This window comes from Nylanderia fulva, unplaced genomic scaffold (genome assembly GCF_048542155.1).
Source record: "Nylanderia fulva isolate GAGA-0341 unplaced genomic scaffold, ASM4854215v1 Scaffold12, whole genome shotgun sequence".
NCBI classification, from domain to species: Eukaryota; Metazoa; Arthropoda; class Insecta; order Hymenoptera; family Formicidae; genus Nylanderia; species Nylanderia fulva.
The window spans coordinates 5926006-5947110 of record NW_028189409.1 but is presented as its reverse complement, the minus strand read 5'-3'; the positions used below and the strand labels follow the sequence as shown (position 1 = coordinate 5947110).

Sequence of the window (21105 nt, the reverse complement as noted above, 5' to 3'; positions counted from 1 at the left end):
AAACGCGTGCGCTCGCCTCCTTTCGTCGCGGAAGAAAACGAAGGAAGATAAGAGACGGATCTCGCGTCGCGATCGGCGAAACCGCGTTTTGTACACTGGTAGACGATGGGATGGGGTGTTCTCTCTCGCTTCGCGAACCGACCGGAGCCTTTGTGCTGGGAAATTGCGCGAGTCATAGTTTGCCGACTCCTGGTGAACGACGCCGAGTCATGCGAAGCGATCTAGACGCGGTGTAACACACCGCGAGGATTTTAATGGACCCTCGTCAGGGGTCTTTAACCCTAAACTTGACAGTGTATCGCGCAACAAACAACTTTATTGTCCGCCGTCTGAATTTATGATTTCTTATTTACAGTTAAACGCAGTCGTTGAAATTCTTTAGGATTATTGTACATTTTCAATTGCATATTTAGTTCTTACGCGGAGAGAATTTTCTCTTAGAATTTACCCTGAAGATTATAGGATAATATGGTATTAGATGAATTTTATAGGGGTTTCTTAATTAAATATTTACCGCAAACTATAAGAAAAAATATTAATATCTATACTGTAAGATATAAAATATGTTCGGTTAATTTTACTATGTACATATTAATAATTTTTTAGTAAATATATCAGAGAAACTCTTATAAAATTATTCCACGCGAGTATCATGATTTTCAGGGTAAATTCTAAGAGAAAATTCTCTCTGTATATGAATAATAAATATTAAAATTGAAAAGAATTCCAATAATATATATTTTTTATTCTTTTAATGTAATAATTATTTTTAGTTTGTTTTTTCTTTGTCAAGTTTTAAATCTTATCCTTGTAATATTTTCGATGGTACCAGTCCTGTGATAGTTTCACGTTGAACAACTCAAGTCATTTTAATTTCATCAAAATATAAATGACTATTAATAAAGCTTAACATTTTTCAAATTGTTGAAAGTTTAATATCATAAAATATTTAAATATTCTCTCTTGGCAAAAGGACATTTATTTTCTTCGAAATTTGTTCTTAAATTAGGTACAATATATGTTACTGCTTGAAGAAATATAAATACATTTACATCTTATTAAACCATATTTATATTCAATCACCATGTGATTCAGTATCAAATTCTTTACAAAATTAAAGACTTTATTAAAAAATGTATTGCTTCCTAAAAAAATCTCTAATTCACAGCATTTTATATAATCCTCCTCCCTCTTTCCCTTATATAAAAGATAAAAGAAATTAATCTCTAATATCTAAATGATTTATATATATTTATGCATGTTTAAATATTTGTATATACATTGCATTATAAAAGATATAGTTCCTCGTAAAAGGATAATGTTACTTACCCAAGTAGGGATTAATTCCAGAGTCAAATCTTTATTATAGCAAGGCCATCTAAAGAAATGCAAATCATTTATTCTCTCGTGCGCGCAAGTAAATATAATCGTTAAAGAGTTAATCTAGTCAGAGAGTTAGTTCTTTCCCGCGAAAAAACGAGCGGTTCCTCTTGGCGAATAAGCGTGCCGCCTGCGCGACGATCTCGAAAACGGGCAACATTTGAGGGTCATTGAGGAGACGAGCGGAGGAAAGATAGAGACCACCTACTCTACCTCTCTTAGAACGTTAATTGGTCGTTTCACGAATTATAAAGCACGAGGGGGACAGAAACACTCGCGGGCATACTTGCTATCGCGTCCATTAACATGCCTGCGTTCTCGCACTATCGCCGTAGTCGTTTCTCTCGCTTAAATGTTAACGACATAAAAAGATACTAATTACACCGCTGCTGCTGCTGCAGCAGCTTCTTCTCCTCTGGCTCTTGGTTAGCTTTCCTTATTTCCCGCCGCGTGTTCCGCTTTCGCGCGAGAATCGTAATTACAACAGCGTTTGTTTACCTTCAAGGAAGCCAGGGAAGCCGAAAAGTATAGGGGATTTCCGCGATTATTATTCCGCGCGAATTCCGAAAATGAGACGGCGCCACGAGATGAGGACGACAACGACGACGATGGGGGACTCGTCGATGCGGAAAATTACACCTGGCGTGCGAGGCACTCGTTGTTTACCCGAGACCAACCAGTTCCGAAACTAGCCCGAGCTAATAACGCTCGCGGGTTCCAGAGAAACGCGTTGCACAGCCGAGAGTGCATAAATTATCGTGGCGCGCGTTTGATTGCGTATTAGTTCGCGGAATTGATTCTCCGCTTATGTATATTATGAAAGCAAACGGTATCGTAAATTTTCAATAAGTGCGGTACTCGAATATCGCGAGTATATATGATCGCGCGTTACAAAAAAAGGATACTTAGAAAATGAGAGATGATCCTTAATTAGTTCCTTTCCCTCCGGTTGTCCTTTCAGCGGTATAAAGCTGGTACTTTACTCGAGCTATTTTTTTTCACACACGCACATATTTGGAAGATAATTAGATTTTATATTGAAAGTTGCCGCGATATTTTTTACGAGGAGATAATTACTTTTTTATATATGTAAGGGGAGAGATTTATATATGAATCGGTATATCGCTTTTATAACGTCACGACGAGTCTTCTTTTTTCGCGCAGATTTTTGCTATTGGTGAAGTTCAATTGAACGAACAGCAAAGTCAACAAAGCAGAAGAACACTATAGTTGATTCTAATAATAATTATTATTATATTAGTTAAATAATGGATTTTAAGAATAAAATAGATAAGCAGAGATCGTAATTTTAACTAATGAGAGAACAAAGAAATATGCTCTAATAAATTTTGATCGCGTGACTGATTTGCTGCTGGGTATGAAAAGGCACCTTTACGCATTATCGCGAAATTACATTCGACATTCAGCAATTTGTCATTATGCGAGCTCCCTTGTGTGACGACACATGCGCCCGAGATGAAACTGTTGGGAACCTCACGTCCGGATCCGCGTGCGTGTACAGTGGCAATGATTCGCATTATGATGCGTACGCGAGGAACGTCCGTAAGCATGAGTCGACGATCGACGGTATAACTTTGCATCGTACGCTCGCATCGTTAAGACAAAGCTCGAGGCGAGTACGGGTAGGTCGGCTTCCTGGTGATCGGTTATATAATACGGCGATCCCTGCTATTCGCGACCATTAACTTATGCACAAAGTAGCGGCCCTTAAGTATATATCCCTGCTCCTCTTCGTGTTTCAATTTTACCGTAACGTATCAAACTGGAAAGACGCGTCGCCCTAATTGAAATAGTCGGTACTTTAGAAATTATCTAGTGGTAATAAACCAATTTTTTTCATCTACCTATAAGCTTATATTCTGTCGCATCATAGCATTCTGCGATACAAATAATTTTTTTTGAAAGTATCTAATTTTGATTTTCTACTGGAAGAATTTTATGAGTTTCTCTGATTAATATTTACCACAATAATAAATATTAATATCTATCACAATAAGATATGAAATACGTTCGATTAATTTTACTATAATTAATCGAACATATTTTAAAAATATTAATCAGAGAAACTTTTTATAACCATATGATTTTCATAGAGTAAATTCTAAGAGAGAATTCTCTCTGTATACAAATATTAGATTATTCGCATTATAAAATTAAATGACGACGTAATCTCTTTCATAAAAACGTGATATATAAAATATTTATAAAATACATATATGTATAATTAATTATCATATTTTTATTACATAAAATATACAGAATTTAAAAAAGTTAGTTTTAATATAAAAAAAATCATATAACAATCGCAAACGAATATAAAGTCAATTGCATGACGATACGAGTGCGTCAGTTGGTGAATGCGTGTGCTCGTAAAAAATACAATCACCGATAAATTTGCGCGACTCATCGACCCTTCGAATCCCGAGATGGAGATATACATTTCGCGCGGTCACAATTTGAAATCTTTTCGCGCTTTGTGATCTAACGGCCCGCCGCGCCGGTGACTTATGAACCAACACGGGAAACTGCGGTCGTTCACTTGCAATGGAATAGACTTAACTTCTTGCGCGACTTCGCGGTCAAGGAACTGAATTACCGAGTGTAATTTGTAGCGGTGGAGAGAGGCGTCAGCTGGAGCATCTCCGCGGAACGTTCTATCATTCAATTCCGGTGATGCTATTAAATTTCAATGGCGTATTGTGGTCCGGCGCGGCCAGGTAAAGCCGAACGTCTCTTCTGATGATCGTCGTCAGATTCTACGGTTATTTGAATCGAGTTCAAATTGCAATTGTATCCAGCTTTTTGCGAGTGATATACGAGATACTGTACAATGCATCAAGATAGTCGATCCCTTCCTTTCTCCCTTCTACTATACAGCGGAACGATATTTTCTATAATGCTTCGAGATGACTACTAAAATTATGTTCATAATGCTAGAGTTATAATTTGCAGGGTTATTTATCATTTCCGCCAATCAGAGTTATTTACGTAGTTATAGGTTGCAGCTTTCATCATTGAAAATTAAAAGTGTATTATCAACCTGTAGGCATGTAAAATAAAATTGAATCGAGTTCAACTTGATAGAATTTTTATTTATGGATTGTGACTATTAAATTATATAAAAAATAAATATATAGAGATTTTATATAGAAAAATATATTAAAATTTAGTTATTTTTTAAACTATTAATATACAGTTATAAAAACAGCACGCAAACATTTTTTTAAAAACATTACAAGAATTGCATCGCTATCGAGTTATATTACTGAATGAAAACAATGTACATATATTCGAGAAATTCCAGCAAGTAAAGCAGCAATTGTGAGATTAGTATATTTGTTATGTAAATTATGTAAATAAAAAATACATAATTTGCAAGCGAACTGATTGTGAGTTGCACGCCTTAGGGTAATGATACGATAATTGCACAATATTTTTTTCGATACTCTAATATTATTTTTCGTCAATCTCAATATTATTTTTCAAATCTCGATACGTTTTTCGATACTTCCGTTACTGCAAGTTTACTTGCAGATGAGATTTTTATTGTCGCTAATTTACAATCGTAATTCCGATAATAGGCGATTGATTTCTATAATTGTCACATAATTATGATCATAAAGTGCTTTCCACTTGCGATTCATAATGCATAATTTATCTTTATCTTTTATTGAACAATAAGAAAATAAGAGATTTTACGAGCATAGCGAACGTCAAGTGACACATGCTTGTAATGATCATAGCATTAATCATGATTGATTTTCTTCGACACAATTCTTCGCGATTAAGGATCTCATAAATGATAATATATCAGCACACTTAACAATTCTAATCTTTTCATTTTCGATCTCATTAAAGCAATTCCAAAAAATACTATTTGAATAAAAAAATCTTTTTAATTGATTAATTATGAATTGTTTGCACACTGAAAAAAAATTATTAAATTAATAAATATTTCAATACTGCCTTATAAATAATTTATTTGAAACAAATATTTATCTAAAAAAATATTTATCTGTTTTAAAAAGGATTTTCTTATATCAAATAAATATTTTTTTACGTCACACCAATATTATTAGTTTCAAATAAATTATTCATAAGGCTGTAGTAAGTAGGATTGAAATAAATATTTATTCGAATTTAATAAATTTTTTTCAATGCGCATTTTAGTGTGTCTATTAAACACGATATTAAAGCATGTTTATTGAATATTAATACGCATACACACATTCACATACGTGTGTATGTATTGAATATAGAACGCGAATATTGTATAATAATACACATTTCTCGGTCCGAAAATTCGGACTGATTTCTAGCATCGTGGCCTTTACAGCAATTAAATCTTTAGTCTAGATTAAAGAGGATAGTCGAATAAAATAAATGCTAGTTTTTACGTTTTGCACGAAATATAACTGTGAATTGTCGCGACAGTTTTTGTCTAAAGATTATTAATTATTATTCCTTGGAGATCGTAAATTGACACTGTGTGTCAATATTTTTAACGTATTTATAAAACATTCTATTCGAAAATTTTTAATGCTACGTATATTATTATATTGTTTGAAAAATATAGGATTTTTCTTTCTCTTGCAGCAAAAATGCGAATTGATATGTAAAGATATTTGATATTAATAATTTCACCAACACTGCTGTAAACTTTAGTCTAGTGCAGAAATAATTTGTGTTGTATTGCATAAAGACAGCAATAGTCTTCCTTTCTCTTCAAGTATATTTACTTGCATAGGTACATATTAATAAAACGTAGAGTAAATAGTAATAAAAGATGAAATTATAAGAACAGTTATTACAAAATCACTTTACATTACATTATTTATATTATTGTTATTGCACTTGAATAATATTTTAAGACAAAGATTTATTGCTTTATTGTTTTTTATGCAAGATAAATTATTTTTTATTTTATAAAATTTGGTAATATACTGAAGGAGAGCTCCATTCTCCCCGATTTTTCCAAACTTTAGAATATTGTGTATTTTTGTCTGTAAGAAAAAGGAATCTGTAAATTGAAACTATCGCTCTCAAGCAGAAAAAAAGTTACAGAATCCCTCTCCTTTAGAGGGACCGCATTAAGTAAAGTTTCGGCAAAATTGGAAAGGGTTTTCACAAAAAAATTAAAAATTGAGATTCACCGATACGATGTTCAGCAGCAAAGTCGTAAACTGTAAAATATAAATATTAGAAATTATATACTTGCAAATATGAGAATATTTAATTAAATATTTATTTATTATACTATTATTTAATAGAATAATAAAATAAATAAATGAATTTATTTATTATTCTTTATTTAAGTTTAATTAAATATACTGATATTTGCATGCTACATTTTTTGAACATTATTTTGCAATATATGTAAAGTATTATACATATATCGTATAAAGTATTATACATATACATTAATCTAAATTCTTTTAAGACTAAATAAACTTTAGAACTCTACTTATATACTTGTTTAATACTTCACACTGCAAATGCAATTTCCTTGCAATCAAGTCAACGACGCAGAAGTGAAAAATTCCCATTGACTATCTGTTTATAATTCATAATTTCCACTCTGTCATCACAGAGGTGGGCAATTTTTATAAAACGCGCATCGTATATCCTCGCGTCAATTATGTCAGACATAAGCCTCTTACTGTTGCATAGCCGAAAGTAAAAAGTGCACTGTGTATAATCGAACGATGGTCAGAGAAATATGTATATGTATACGCGAAAGTAAAAAAGGTCCGGCGAACGTGTCATAATCCAGCGCAGTTACACTAATTTTTTTTCTTCCAAGAGAGATAGATGTCCTTCGAGATTTGCGAAGCTCCGTTCAACCTTAAATTACCTGTCGCGATTCTCTACAGATATATAATATATACCTGGATCGTCAATGTCTCTTGCTGCTTCATCCGTTAATACATGTACACAGAACCCACGAAAGAGCGTTACTAATCCAAAGTTAATAACATTAGGTCTTCCTTTATTAAGAGATATACGGTAAATAAAAAATATGGATAGTAAAAAGAGATAAATCAGGTATATAGCAAGTTACTTGTATACCTTTTTAGCTTTTTCATTTATGCTTCTCTCCGCTGATTTATCCTCTTTTCTTTAAAAAAAGGCATGTTAACTGAGTGAATTTAATTTTAATCAAAGTATTGAGGCTTTTTTTCCACGATGCTGGTTAATTGTCTCAAAGTTTGCTTCGCGGCTTGAACCAAGTCGTTTGACAGTTTTGTAGTTTGCGGTTAAACTTAATATTATTTTAATTTGCTGAGTTCCTATTATGCACATAATTTTAATTTATCGTAGTTCTTTTATGTAAATAATTTTAATTCGCTAAATTTCTATTATGTATATAATTTTATTGTGTATACATAATTTATTCTTGAATTTTCATCGTGTACATAATTTTAATTCTTAAATTTCTATTATATATTTATATAATTATTAATTCACCAAATTTCTATTATGCATATAATATTAATTGGCCGAATTTCTATTATGTACAATTTCAATTAGTTACATAATAGAAATACAGCGAATTAAAATTATGTGCATAATAGAAATTAAAGAATTAAAATTATGTATATAATGAAAAACGAAAAATTAAAATTATGTGCATAATAGAAAGTCGGCGAATTTTTATTCTTATTTGTTCGAGACATCGCGTTGAGAAAGAAAATGTTCGTTCTCAGTATAGCAAATTAAAAGAATTCACGTCGTTTGAATTTTTCGACACTCGTTATAGTCGTTGCTCGAATGCTGCGTTATTAAAATTAAAATTTAATCTATATTTACAGACTAAATTATATATCACAAATTTGAGAGAAATTGAAAATTAAAGAAGTTTAGAATTGGATCCTATTTCAATTTTCTTGCAATCGCAAACTAAATCTTTATTGTGAAATATCTGATATGAATACAATATAGTATATAATAAGACTTTTGAATAAATATAATTAAGCTGAATATATATTATGTAAAAAACTTTATAGTTATATTTAAATGCTTAAATGCAGATCACTAAATATTTTTTTATTTTCTGGGAGGGAATTACTGCAGTGACTTCTATTTTTTTCAATTAACTAATATTAAAAACTAATATTGGGAAAAATAAAACTAACCTGAGAAAAAATAATACTAATATTAGAAAAAAATAAAACTAATATTAGGAAAAATAATGCTAATATTAGGAAAATGTATTTTTGGCAAGTTCCAAAGTTATAAAAGTTAATATAACATTGAGAAATGGCTTTCGTTGGTCTAGTATCTTATGCAATCTCTACATATACATTCATACTATAATATTTATTTTTAAATACATTGTATGCAAAATTATATTACATCATAGTTTTGGTTGGATTATATTTCTATTTTGGCATCGTTGTATCTATAAATATTAATACATGATGCACTTTTATACAAGAGATTTTTTCGAGAAATGGTGGCATCAAAGATTATTTATCATTTTTTATTTGTTAATATAAATTATAAATCAATTTTGATTAAAAACTCTTCTCTCGAATTACAATTTATGCGAGAGAAGCATGATTAGAAAGTATAAAAAACTCGCTGCTTGATTGATTTCTATCCTCGTGTAAATCGATCATTATTCCATGCATATTAGTAACTGGACTGATAATGAGTTTCGGTCAGTGACTGTGGAATGTCTCGGATCGAATGACTTGGCAAGATGAGTTGTGGTCACTTGACGTTGCGTACAATCTCAATATTATCAAAATATGAAGTTTATGTTACTTGAATGGTAGCATATGCATTGTCATGAAATGACAAACATTTTCGAAAAGAATCTTGTAACGCGATAGTACGTCTTTCGAAATTGTCTTCCTATATATAGAGTGGGCGTTTTAGTTCAGATAATATATGTATAAGATGTTTCAGGTTCGATATTCTTATTATCAGACGTAACAAGTTTTCAAGGTACCTCATTAACCCACGCCATTCTATGTCATTTTGTTATTTTTTTTTCTCTTTTCCGTTATCGATAAATTCTCGCGGACTCGATTAGACTTATGCGAACCAAAACACCATGTTGATATTAATAGCATTACGTGACGGGGGTAAAGCAAGGCCGCGTTAGCGGGCAGACGGCCGAGGTCGCAACAACAATTTTCGTCGCAATAAAATTTCAAAGAGGGGTGTAATTACACGTGATGTCAGTTAATCGTCGAAGGCCGCGGCGGCAGCGCTGTCGCTTACCCACTAATTATGAGTCTTTGGTTATTAATTCGATCGAGAGCGGGGATATGTATAACCAGCCGTATTAGATAGCGCCGTTAATTAATTATTTTCACGGCAGACTTGTCGCGTAATTCGCGTGAACCTCTTTCCTATAGTGGAGGTGCGTGACTGCGTGTCAAACGCGAGTGTTGAAAATCGCATATAGGCATAGGAGGACACTTGCCTCCTTGGAATCATAGAAAAATTATTTTTGCATATTTAATAAAAAATCAAAATACAAAAAATTAAGAAAAGACAAAAAAAAAGAAACAAAAGCATTTCTCTCTCTTTCGAGGAGATCGAGGACTTGGGATTTTTTTCGCGACCTTTTCTTAGAGCGCCTATATTAGCGCAAACGAGAAGTCTTTATTACAGCGTATACGCGGTCGCGGCTTCGACTTAATTTGATGTCCGTCTAATGCACTTAAGCTGGTATCTATCCGACCGCAAACTCGTTTTCGAGCACCCGATGTTTTACGATGATCGGTCTCCGCTCTTCGGCGGGGTTAATGAACGGCAATGCGATCGCGTTTGAGGGAGAGTAGAATATATATACGCAGGCGAAGATTGCAGGCTAACTTTCAGTTTCGATATATCGAAGGAGTTTACGATGCACGGCGCGCGTGCATAAATGCGATGCATGTTAAAAGGACGCGACGTTACATGCGCGTGAAGTAATAAATTTGTCAATTTACACGCTCGTGCGAGCACGCGGCTGAGTGTATAACCAATGTAATATACAGAGTTACAAAAACAATTATCGGCTAGTCGAATTGTTAGAAAATATCTCAATTCATTAAACATACACAGAGAGAATTTACTCTGAAAATCGTGATAATCGTGGAAGAATTTTGTATAAGAGTTTCTCTGATAAATATTAATATCTAGTACAATAAGATATAAAATATGTTCTATTATTTTACTATAAAATTTATGTACATTTATTAATATTTTTTATTGTGGTAAATATTAATTTAGAGAAACTCATAAAATTCTTTCATAATATTGCCCCCCACGATTATCATAATTTTCAGGGTAAAATCTAAACTCTCTCCGTGTATAGAGAGCCTCGATGATATAATAGTTTATTAAACAATTATTTCTATTCAACTATCGCGAATTTGCACGCGTGTGTTTGCGGGCGATAATAAATAGCGTACGAGCACGATCCTGTGTAAAAAGACGTTGGGTTAAGGGAAAGAGATGGTACTTTAACATAGCGTGTAATGTCCCGTTACGGATCTAAACGGATCTAAATGAGACCGTGGAAATCCCATTCGTCAACAAAATGACGATAATTACGCGAGTAACGCTGTTGTGTATCGGATGTGAGTTTCCGTTCACGCTGCGAGGAGTAAAGCCAAAGTGCCCGTTCGTGGATCGTCGCACGAGAGAGGATGGTTCTTCAATTTCACCGTCGCCGTAAGCGATCTTCCTCGCGCGATCGATGTTGCGAGAAGACAAATTTCGCGATCCGTTCAGGCGTGACGAGACGCAGACTCTCTGGCGCAGTTTGCGGTAATTTCCCTGATCGTGACTATCTCCGACGTGATAATTGAGCGAGATCCCTTTGTCACGCGACGATCGATCTATAATATCGTATGACAATGACGAGGTCACGCTGTCGATCCATAATACTTTCGATGATTGAGCGATTTACAGATCTATTATTGAAGATCATGAATGATTCATTTTGCCTAATTTTATATAGCCATTACGAATGAAACAGTGTAGTTCGCAATGATCGCGACATAACATTGCTTTATTTTCAAATAAACATTTTTCTTGTCATGTTTGTTTTAAAAGTTTTTAATGAATTAGATAGACAATAATTTTATATATACCTAAAAAAATATTAATATCTAGCACAATAAGATATATAAAATATGTTCGATTAATTTTATGTACATAGTAAAATTTACTATTTACATATTAATATTTTTTATTGTGGTAAATGTTTAATCAGAGAAATTCTTATAAAATTTTACTATGGATATGAAATTAATCGAACATATTTTGTATAATAAAATTTACCATCTACAAATTAATATTTTTTATTGTAGTAAATATTTAATCAGAAAAATTCTTACAAAATTCTTCCAATACCATATTATCCTACGATTACCATAATTTTCGGGATATAATAAATAAGAATGTATCACTACCAATCCAGATTTCTTAATAAAAGAAGATGATGTTTTTTCGTATTTATCTTAAAAGAAAACGATGTTACAAAGATATTTCTTGAATGCTGTGAGGGTTCTTTTTTTACTGAAAAATTATTCTTGTAATGAAATTTTTTACCGCGTAAGAGATAAATTATTTTTTTTAGTTACGGTGAAACTCCATTTATATTATAGGTCGCAAAACAGGTTGAGAAACACTTTCGGCGTAGCGAAGTGCTGAGCATTAAGAAGGAGACCGTACCAAAATGACACGCTCACCGTAAATTCGTGTTCGTTTCAGAATGCTGTCCCCGGGACAGGACGCGCCGCCCAATAATTACTCGTCCAGCAATGTCGTCCTCCAAGGTGCACCGTGCGGTCAGTGCCGAGAGTTGTGCCCAGCCGGATACGTGCCACACTTTTGGCGGTGAGTACCAGCACACACACACACACAAGTATGTAATATATTTGCGTAGCGCCCCTTTGTTCTCTCGCAAACGAGAGAAGCGCAGGTGCAAATTGTCGATTTTTCTGCTCCGCGCATCGGCATCGATAATGGAAGGAGGTTGTATCGCAAAAAATAAGATCCCGACTCGGGCTGACCCGGGTAAGATCTTGAGGTCAGCGTTGATGGGCGTGATGGGCGGATCGATAAGATGTTGAAAAAAAAAAAAAGAAAGAAATATTCCTTCGCGCAAAACCGGAAAAATGATTGGGTGAGCTCCCACCCTTTTACCTCCCTCGTTCCATCCTGCAAATGTGCGCGATAAATTGGCGTATATTGCTACGTCTCATGGTTAAAAGTAACCAAGTAACACGTATCATTTCGAGAGAATATTATCGAGATAGAGAATCTCGTAAGAGAGATGATTGATAGGTCGAAACGCGCATCTTGAGCTCATATCCCTCTCCAAATGTACAAAAACTGAGTTGATGAGATATCTTGAGAAACACTTTCGTGCGTAAGATGGATCGCACTTCGCGCGGAACCTTTTACATCGATATTCTTAAGTAGGACCAAGCCTGCAATGCGGGTTATAATTTTAAGTTATTAACTAAAGACTTTCTAAAAAAAAAAAAAAAACTTTAAAAGACGAGACTCGCACTTGTGTTATAAGCGGTAGCTTTGATTTAGTCTTTCAAGCATCTCTCTCTGGTTCACTAGTCATTATCATGGATCGTGGTTATTTCACCTTGCGTGAGAGATAGATCAGCCGATTACTATCTTGTTCTACGATCTCGAATGAAACTGAGCGAGGAGATTTTCACATCGCAGCGCGAGCTGTGCGATAGTAGTTTCATTCATCGATTCCATTTATGAATGCTTGACGGAAGCGCGTGATTACACTCGGAATGTTACCACTCTGCATTAAAACCTTCCTTAATAAAAGCTTTTAACAGACCTATATCGAATCGTCGCGTAAATAACGCGTTTATATATCCGCGTCTCGAAACGTCAAATTCGAAAGGACGAGCTCTCGATTTCTCGGCGATCACTCGATCGGTTGAGCCTTCGACGGAAGGACTGAGAGGAGGCGCAAAGGAGGCGGTTAAGAGAGAAGAGGAGCGAAGCTGCTCTCGCAGCGAGTTCGAAAGAGGGCAAAACGAAGGTTTCGGGTCGTAGGGTCGACTCGTCGGTCTCACGCGAGCCCTGCGTGCAACGAGACCGACGATGGGGGCCGTTCCAAGACGAATCGGCTGGCAACCGAGGTAACCCACGGCAAGGGGCTGCGGGAGAGACGCGGTCGAGCGAGAGAGGGATACGTATGTTGGTCTGTAATTAACATACCGAACCTCCCTTGAACCGGCGCGCCGTTCTGGCCCGGCCGTTCGTCGGTTCGTTCGTTTGCCGGATCGTTCGTTCCCTGGTTCGCGAAACGCATCTCGCGTATATAGTAGTACATACCTACATCCAGGCACCATTATCGCCTTAGAACACCACCGACAGATTTCGCATCCAACGGGCCTTTAATACGCGGGCGAGAGTTTACCCTTTCGCTATTAAAGACGAGAGTGTACTTGATGTATGGCATCATCTCTTTTTCCTTCCCCAGCCTGTTTGAGAGAGCCTTCGTGAGCTTCGATCGGAGCTGACAGGAATCTCGAACGGCCTAATGATCAACATTTCACTATCATTGATGAGGAATGTAGCGCAAATATGAGACCGATAAAATTTTGCATAACGTATAGGCTATCCTTCTGTCGACATCCCATTTCCTCTTCGACGAAAGTAAAATATTCTTAATAACAAAATATTATATGGTTGGTTTTCATCAAGTTTTTAATTGTCAAATCGAAATTCTTGAAATAAAATATGGAAATAATATGAAATAATAATTTGCAAAAATTCTTTTACAATTTTCTCAATCTTATATTAATCTAATATAATTATCTTAGTTTTCTCAAAATTTTATTCAAACATTTTAATATCTTATTTTTCATTTTATGTATCTTTTATTTTATCAACTTTTAGGAGTCTGAATATTTGAAATTGACTCTTAATTTACAAAAATTCTCGTACAATTTTCTCAATCTCATATTAATCTTCTATAATTCAATTTTTTCTCAAAATTTTATTCAAAGTTTAATATCTTACAATATTTATTATCATTCACATTCGAATTGGTCTGAGAATAAAAATCAGTTTTCATCGTTTTAAATAAAAAATTTTATATCATTTTATTTAACTTTTATTGATTTTGTTAGAGGTCTGAATATTTGAAATCGAAGTGAAATTGAGTCTTAATGCGCGTCGATTGAAACGTGATTGGAAATTGCAAAAAATCGGAAACATTGTATACACATTTTGACGCAGATCATTAACAGTCTCAAAAAGATCGCCTGGTAAACCGGTGAAGATAAACACGCGGCTCGCTTCGCCCAACATAGTTAGCGCTAACGAAGCGTTACAAATAATCGACAGGAGATGAGCGGCGAGATAACGTGATCTTACGCCGTTACGTAATTTTGTCTTTGCGCGCAATGACCGTGGCTCCGACTCGTTAATGCCATTAGGCTTTCTATAGCTTCGAGAACGGATCCGGTAATCACCTGTCTTCCCGCGATTGTCGCGTTTCATGTTTACCGCATGTCGTCTCCAACATAAGTACAGAGCGCGCAAAAAGAACACTTCTTTATATAATCCGTAGCTCGCCTGTGGGATGCGTGACGACTCGATGAATCTGACGGGGAAAGTGGCACATAATAAACACCCGTTACTTCTCGATTCAATTCGTTACATGGAAATCGCCGCTAAAATGTGGTCGAGGTTCCGTCTCCTTGCGATAGTGACTGTTTGTCGCTTCTTTATTGACGCCCCTCGGAAGCGATGAGCGTCGACGTTTTGAGCTCTGCCTCCTTACGGTCGTGGTCTCTCATCATCATCATCATCATCATCATCATCATCATCATCATCGATGTCCCGTCTCTCGATGAGAGCGAACGCGAGAAGTGAAATTACGGCACGCGGAAGTTTGAGAGAATTGCTTGTTTCACTTGTGTGTTAACTGCAAACTTATGCGTTATTTCGCGTCAATTTGTTTCGCGCGCCGACTAAAATAATGCGATAATTTTTAGCTTGATATAAAAATATAATTTTTAATTTCTTACGCGAATTTTTATACATACTTGAAACTCTTCTATATTGATATATTTTGTTTCGAGATGACTTCTTTTAACAATTTCCACGGGTGCATGGGAATAATTTTTATATACATATATCCTTATTTGACAAATATAATTTGAATATTACGACATCCGTGTTTTTCCATAAGAAGTGTAGTCCCCGATCTCTCTTTCTCGACAGATCAAGGCTCCAGGTGTACGCGCGTGGGTTTGTAGCTTAAATACAACGCGCACCTGTCAGAGCCAGAGTCGCTCAAAATGCGTAAGTCGTAATCGAAAAGGCGTAATCGAGACACGTCGCGCGAATATTTCAGGGAAGCCACTCCGCGAGAATGAATTTCGGGGTTTCGTCCTCTACATACGCTATACGGTTAAAACGTTGTCCGGCTGAACGCGAGCAGACCTAATTAGCGGCTTCCGAAGCGGTCGCGGTGTACCGTAAAAGGCAGGACACGAAGCCGAGGTCCAAGAGAAGCGGAGAAAGGCCTTCGGTGCGACGAGAGAGAGAGAGAGAAAGAGGTATACATATAGTGGAGCCCATGAAGAAACGAGAAAAAGCGACCGGATTCGTTGCCATAAAAATCATTCCGGGATAAGAGCATTTCCAAGCCGAGGAGATATCCTCATCGGGTTGGCTCCCGCGCCGGTATTCAGTTTACGCATACCCTCTCGTTTTTTAATTAGTAGGAAGACCGGGCTTCTCCGAGAACGACGGCAATTTACACGGGCGCTTAGTCTAAATGGCTCCGTGGAATTTACCGGAAAACTTCACACGGATACTTTTTCCTCCCGCCTTTTGCCACTTCGCGCACACACACCTGTCGTCTCTTTCTCTTTTTCCTATATTTCTTTCTCTCCCGCGAAGACATTCATCATCGAGATCCTTTAAATCACTTTGCACGTCGCATAAACGAACTCCGGCCGCGCTCATTAACGAAAAGAGATATTCGACTAGAGCGAGAGAGCTATTTATACACACACGCGTTCAACCGGGATAATGAACTTTTAAAGCGGGAAACTTCGCTCGCGCGAGTGCGATGATGGACTGCGAGTTCATCTAACCCCTTCGCTCTTAGCGTGTTTAATCATGGATCGATTTTTTTTCTTCATTCGCAACAACGCGAACATGTAACGTCGTTCAACGTTTATTTGCGGTAAAATTGTTCTCGGAAAAGATTTCACGCGACATTATTTTTTTTACATTTTTTTTTATTTCTGACATTAAATCTGTGCAACTTGCAAACTTAAAATTTATATTAAAAATCAATTTTATTGTTTTTTTTTTTTTTTACAAATATTTTATATTAACATTTTAGTGCAATAAATGAACATTATTTATATACCTATACGTAACGTAGGAGAAATAAAAAAGTTGTTAAGACAAAAGCAGAGAAGAGAACGAAGTTTGAATTTTATTTTTCGACAATATTGCCAATTAATCTGCCGATTTAAATGAAAGCTCGTCGAACGAGTATAATCGCGAGAGCCGAATTATCTCGCTGCGGGGATCTCGCAGCTGGTAATTCGCGGGTGCAAATAACGGGGAAGCAGCCGAAACGAAACGCGCGAGAAGAGATATTTATTTCGGCTATCGACTTTCTTACAACCGACGACAAGCGAGAACCGCGATCCCTCTCGCGTATATTCAGGGTGTCTATAGCGGTCAGGGAAATCTGGAAAACCGGGTATTATCAGGGAATTTTATAAATCTGGAATTACCAGTGAAAAGTCGGGAAGTTTTACTATTTATCTGGCTTTTTTCAAATTATTCTACATTCGTCTTAATAATTCGAAAATTTTTATTTTACATAAATATAAACTTTTTCTTGACTCCCAGCACGCTAATTTTCTGCGTTGTTAAAAATCGATTCATTTACAGCGTGTTTGTTAATTTATATTTTCATCGTCGTGTTATTTTATTTCAGTGCGTTTGATAGAGACAAAACTAAAAAATTTGATATAATATAAATAAAAAAGGATTATTTAAATAGTTTATAGTAACATGTTTGTTTCGATTATCGTACGTAATGCAGATTGTATAATTGATTTAAATTTTTGTTTTATCTTCCGAATCTTTTCATTGTTGATAAAAATGTCTCAAGGATTTCATGATTTAACATTTAATTGATTTATCATATAGATATATGCAAATTATATATATTTGGAAAAAATAATACTAAAAAGTCAGGGAAAAAATAAATTTCTGGTCTTGGAAAATCTGAAAAAGTCAGGGAATTTTTTTCATTGAGTCTGCTGGACACCCTGATATTCGAGGGCATATTCCTCCATCATCGATAGAATGGAGCGAGAAAAGACGAGTCACTTTGCGTTGTTACTCTCTCTTTCTCTCTCGCTCTTCTCAGAGAGCACGTCAAGAGAGTAACCTAAAGGTCTTCAAGTTTTTGCCCAACTCGCATACGCCAGAGCTGTAACAGGGAGCGACATTCTTCCTCCTTCGGGCCTTCGTTCTCCACATTCTTCTCGTTCGACCGATGTTCGGCAACCGCGGTCAGTTTCGATTTAAAATCGCTGCGATATAAAATCGTGCACTTTGTCCTTTGAGCGAAATTTGAGAAAAATATCTTAGAAATCCTATAATTTGAAGTAGCTTTATTAGTAATAGATAATTAATATACACGGTTGAAAAATTTGTGTTTAACGCAGGTATCGCAGGTATCAAACGGTCCACAGAAATTTTTGTGTTATTTAATATAATATGGATATGGTAAATGGAGGCACTAGCGAATATTAGCTCTGTTAATGTAAAAATTGAATAAAAATATGTTAAATCTTAGATTTTATCATCCTTACTTATATTATAAAATAATAAATCAACAACTTTTCTGTAAACTTTAAAAGATAAATCTTATCAGTAATAAAACAGAACATATTTATTGTGTAAAATGAAAAATATACACCTTTCTTCAGTTGTTTTAATAATGTAACATTTAAGTTCAATTAACACAACAGCAATATGTTAAATTAAAATATAAATGTTAATATTTAACACAAATTTTAACAGAGGATGTTTTTAACGAGAAAACAAATTTTTCAACTGTGTAGCAATATTTCATTTCTCATATTTTAACATTATTACATCTCATGTAAACAATTCAATTAACATGCTTAAGAGGTAGCTATCTGAAAGAAACTGCGAGAAAATTGCACATTAAATTGAAATTATCAGTATAGTAAATTTGGAATCACGACTCTCTCATATCAAATCATTACGACATGTAAATAAATTAACAATTTAATTTCATATCGCGATATTACTGCGACGCGGAAATATCTGTTCGCTTGGTGACGCATTCCGGCGTTATCGTTCAAGTTTCTAAGGTTGACATTCTCCGACACAGAGGAAGAATTTCGGACATACAACGAGGGAGGGAATCGACACGAGAAGAAGCCGAAGGGGGCGAATGACATAGTTGCGCTACGTCTACGCCGGATGCTTTCCCTCAGCGTCACTTTGATGATACAATACGCTCTTCGTTATCTGAACAGCTTTCGGTACGTGTCGAGCGAAGTTAATAAATGTGATATGTCTTCCTAATCAAGCGAATGGGGAAAGCTTTCAATATACACGTACGTCGCAAACGTTGCCGACAGCGGCTGAGAATATCCGGAAATTATCGAATATCTAGGAATTCTGGGAATTCTCCAAAAATTTTGATAAGCCATGTATTGATCACGAGATAATGATTAAACATCTCAGTTTTGAATTTAAAATTGTAGGAATTAAAATTTGTGTTCATAATAAGTGTCAAGATTAAAAACACGAGGGTTGCTATATATTAGAAATAATTTATTCTTTATAACTTTATTAGGATTGCAAATCGATAACAAAAAAATTAATTTCTAATTTTTCATTTCCTTTTAACTTTAATAGAAATAGAAATTAATTTGAAAATTAAAATAAACATTGAAAAACAGATTTAATCAAATTTTCATAAAAAAATGAACACAGGATTATATATACACTTAATTATATTGAATCTTTCAATTTAAATGAAAGAAACTACAGGTAACTTTGGACAATTCTATGTACAGGATGTCTTCCCTAAATCACGATTAACGTGCGTGCTTCTTGCGATTAGCTGCGTTCGCGCGCATTTCTCGCGCGTCTTCGCCGCGATTATCGCGAGCTTCGGCGAGCGAAATGCGGTTGCGAAAATACCGCGAAAGTTGCTTCGTTACGTCGCCCGACTTCCGGCGGCGCGCGAGAGTTAATAAATTTTAATTCGCGCAGCTGCGCGTCTCGCTCGTGCAGTTGCAAGTTCGAGCGCCAAAAAAAGAAGAAAAAGAAAAAAGATGGAGCGCGCAACAAGGCGCGTTTTGCACGCATACTGGTCGCGCGTCCACCTTCCGTAAATCGTTAATCGTAATTTAATAGGCAGATTTACGGTTTTTGCCTGTTTCCTTCCGCGCATGCGCGCGCAGGGTGCGTTTTCACGCGCATTGTTTACGCGGCCGGTCGTTTGTCAAGCGTTAAACACCGGTCACCCTCGTTCCTCTCCCATTTTCTCCCCCATACACCTCACGGCCGATAGCGCGGCTCTCTTGATTAACGAGACACCCCATATATATCCGGCCCTTTTTCTACCCGCGCATCATGTGCGGGGGAGAATCGCATTGTTGCATTTGTGCTTTACTGCATATTGCGGGCTCACGCATACGATGCTTTCAACTTCTCGACGTCGGGGATCATCGTTTCCAATGATATTGATGATGCTTTTTAGATATTAACATCTTTGCTTATGATATCAAGCTCGGTAAACGAGAAATTGAAAAATTAACTTTTTCAACATTTTTTTTACATATTATTCTTTGAAATCAATTATATTGATAATGTGTGTAAATCGTACAATTATTTTTAATAGTTTTTAAATTTCAAAATTAAACTAGCTTTTTCGGACCGACGTATCCATCATTCCGTATCAGATACGAACTCATTCAATTTAAGCTACCCTAAGGGGTAGTCGTGTCTTCGAATGCACACTTGGCATTGCATAACCCTGCAACGTGCACGCGATTCTTGCAGCAAAACGCAACTCGCGTGCTACGACACTCGTTAAAATAACGAGACGTTCGTGACAAGAAGACCCTCGTCGAGAAAACAATGACAATCGAACATCAAAGACGGTAGTCGGCGATAACCGAGAAGGATTGAAATTATCAACACGTATATCTCTTTCCCTCTTCTTATTTTTAGACGTCTAAATTATTGTCGCGGAGAAGAGTCTATCGTTCTATATTGGAGACACTTCTCTCGTCATTCGAGAAAATCATCGAGCAAAATTATTTCTCGCATCTGCTTTTGATTCTGGACAGATAGACACAGACATATAAGGTGTTTTTAAAACTGTCGGAGATTTTAAGAGCGTATTCTATAGACATCAAAATAAGGGGAAAAGTTCCTGTAAACGCATGGATCCAAAAATTTTTCTTTGAGTTGTAACTCCCTAAAGTTGAGGAAAAAAAGTCGAAAAATGTAACTCTTGGAGACTTTCATAGATTATTGAAAAAATCTTTTTCGAGAGCTAGAATATATTTTTCGATTTTCCCCCAACTTTAAGGGGTTTGAAAAGTATTTTTGGATCCATATTTAGAGGAACATTTTTTCTTATTTCGACTTCTAGAATGCACCCTTAAAATCTGT

The 21105-nt window shown here is 35.5% G+C and overlaps 1 protein-coding gene across 1 annotated transcript in view; it reads left to right on the top strand.

Moving 5' to 3' along the window:
- LOC114935221 (uncharacterized) overlaps positions 1-21105 on the top strand; it is a 124637-nt gene that overhangs the window by 1666 nt on the left and 101866 nt on the right. Inside the window, exon 2 of the mRNA XM_085479484.1 lies at positions 12121-12246. Within this exon, the coding sequence (XP_085335610.1) occupies positions 12122-12246 (125 nt within the window). The 5' untranslated portion in view covers position 12121. The remainder of the gene's footprint in view (positions 1-12120; positions 12247-21105) is intronic.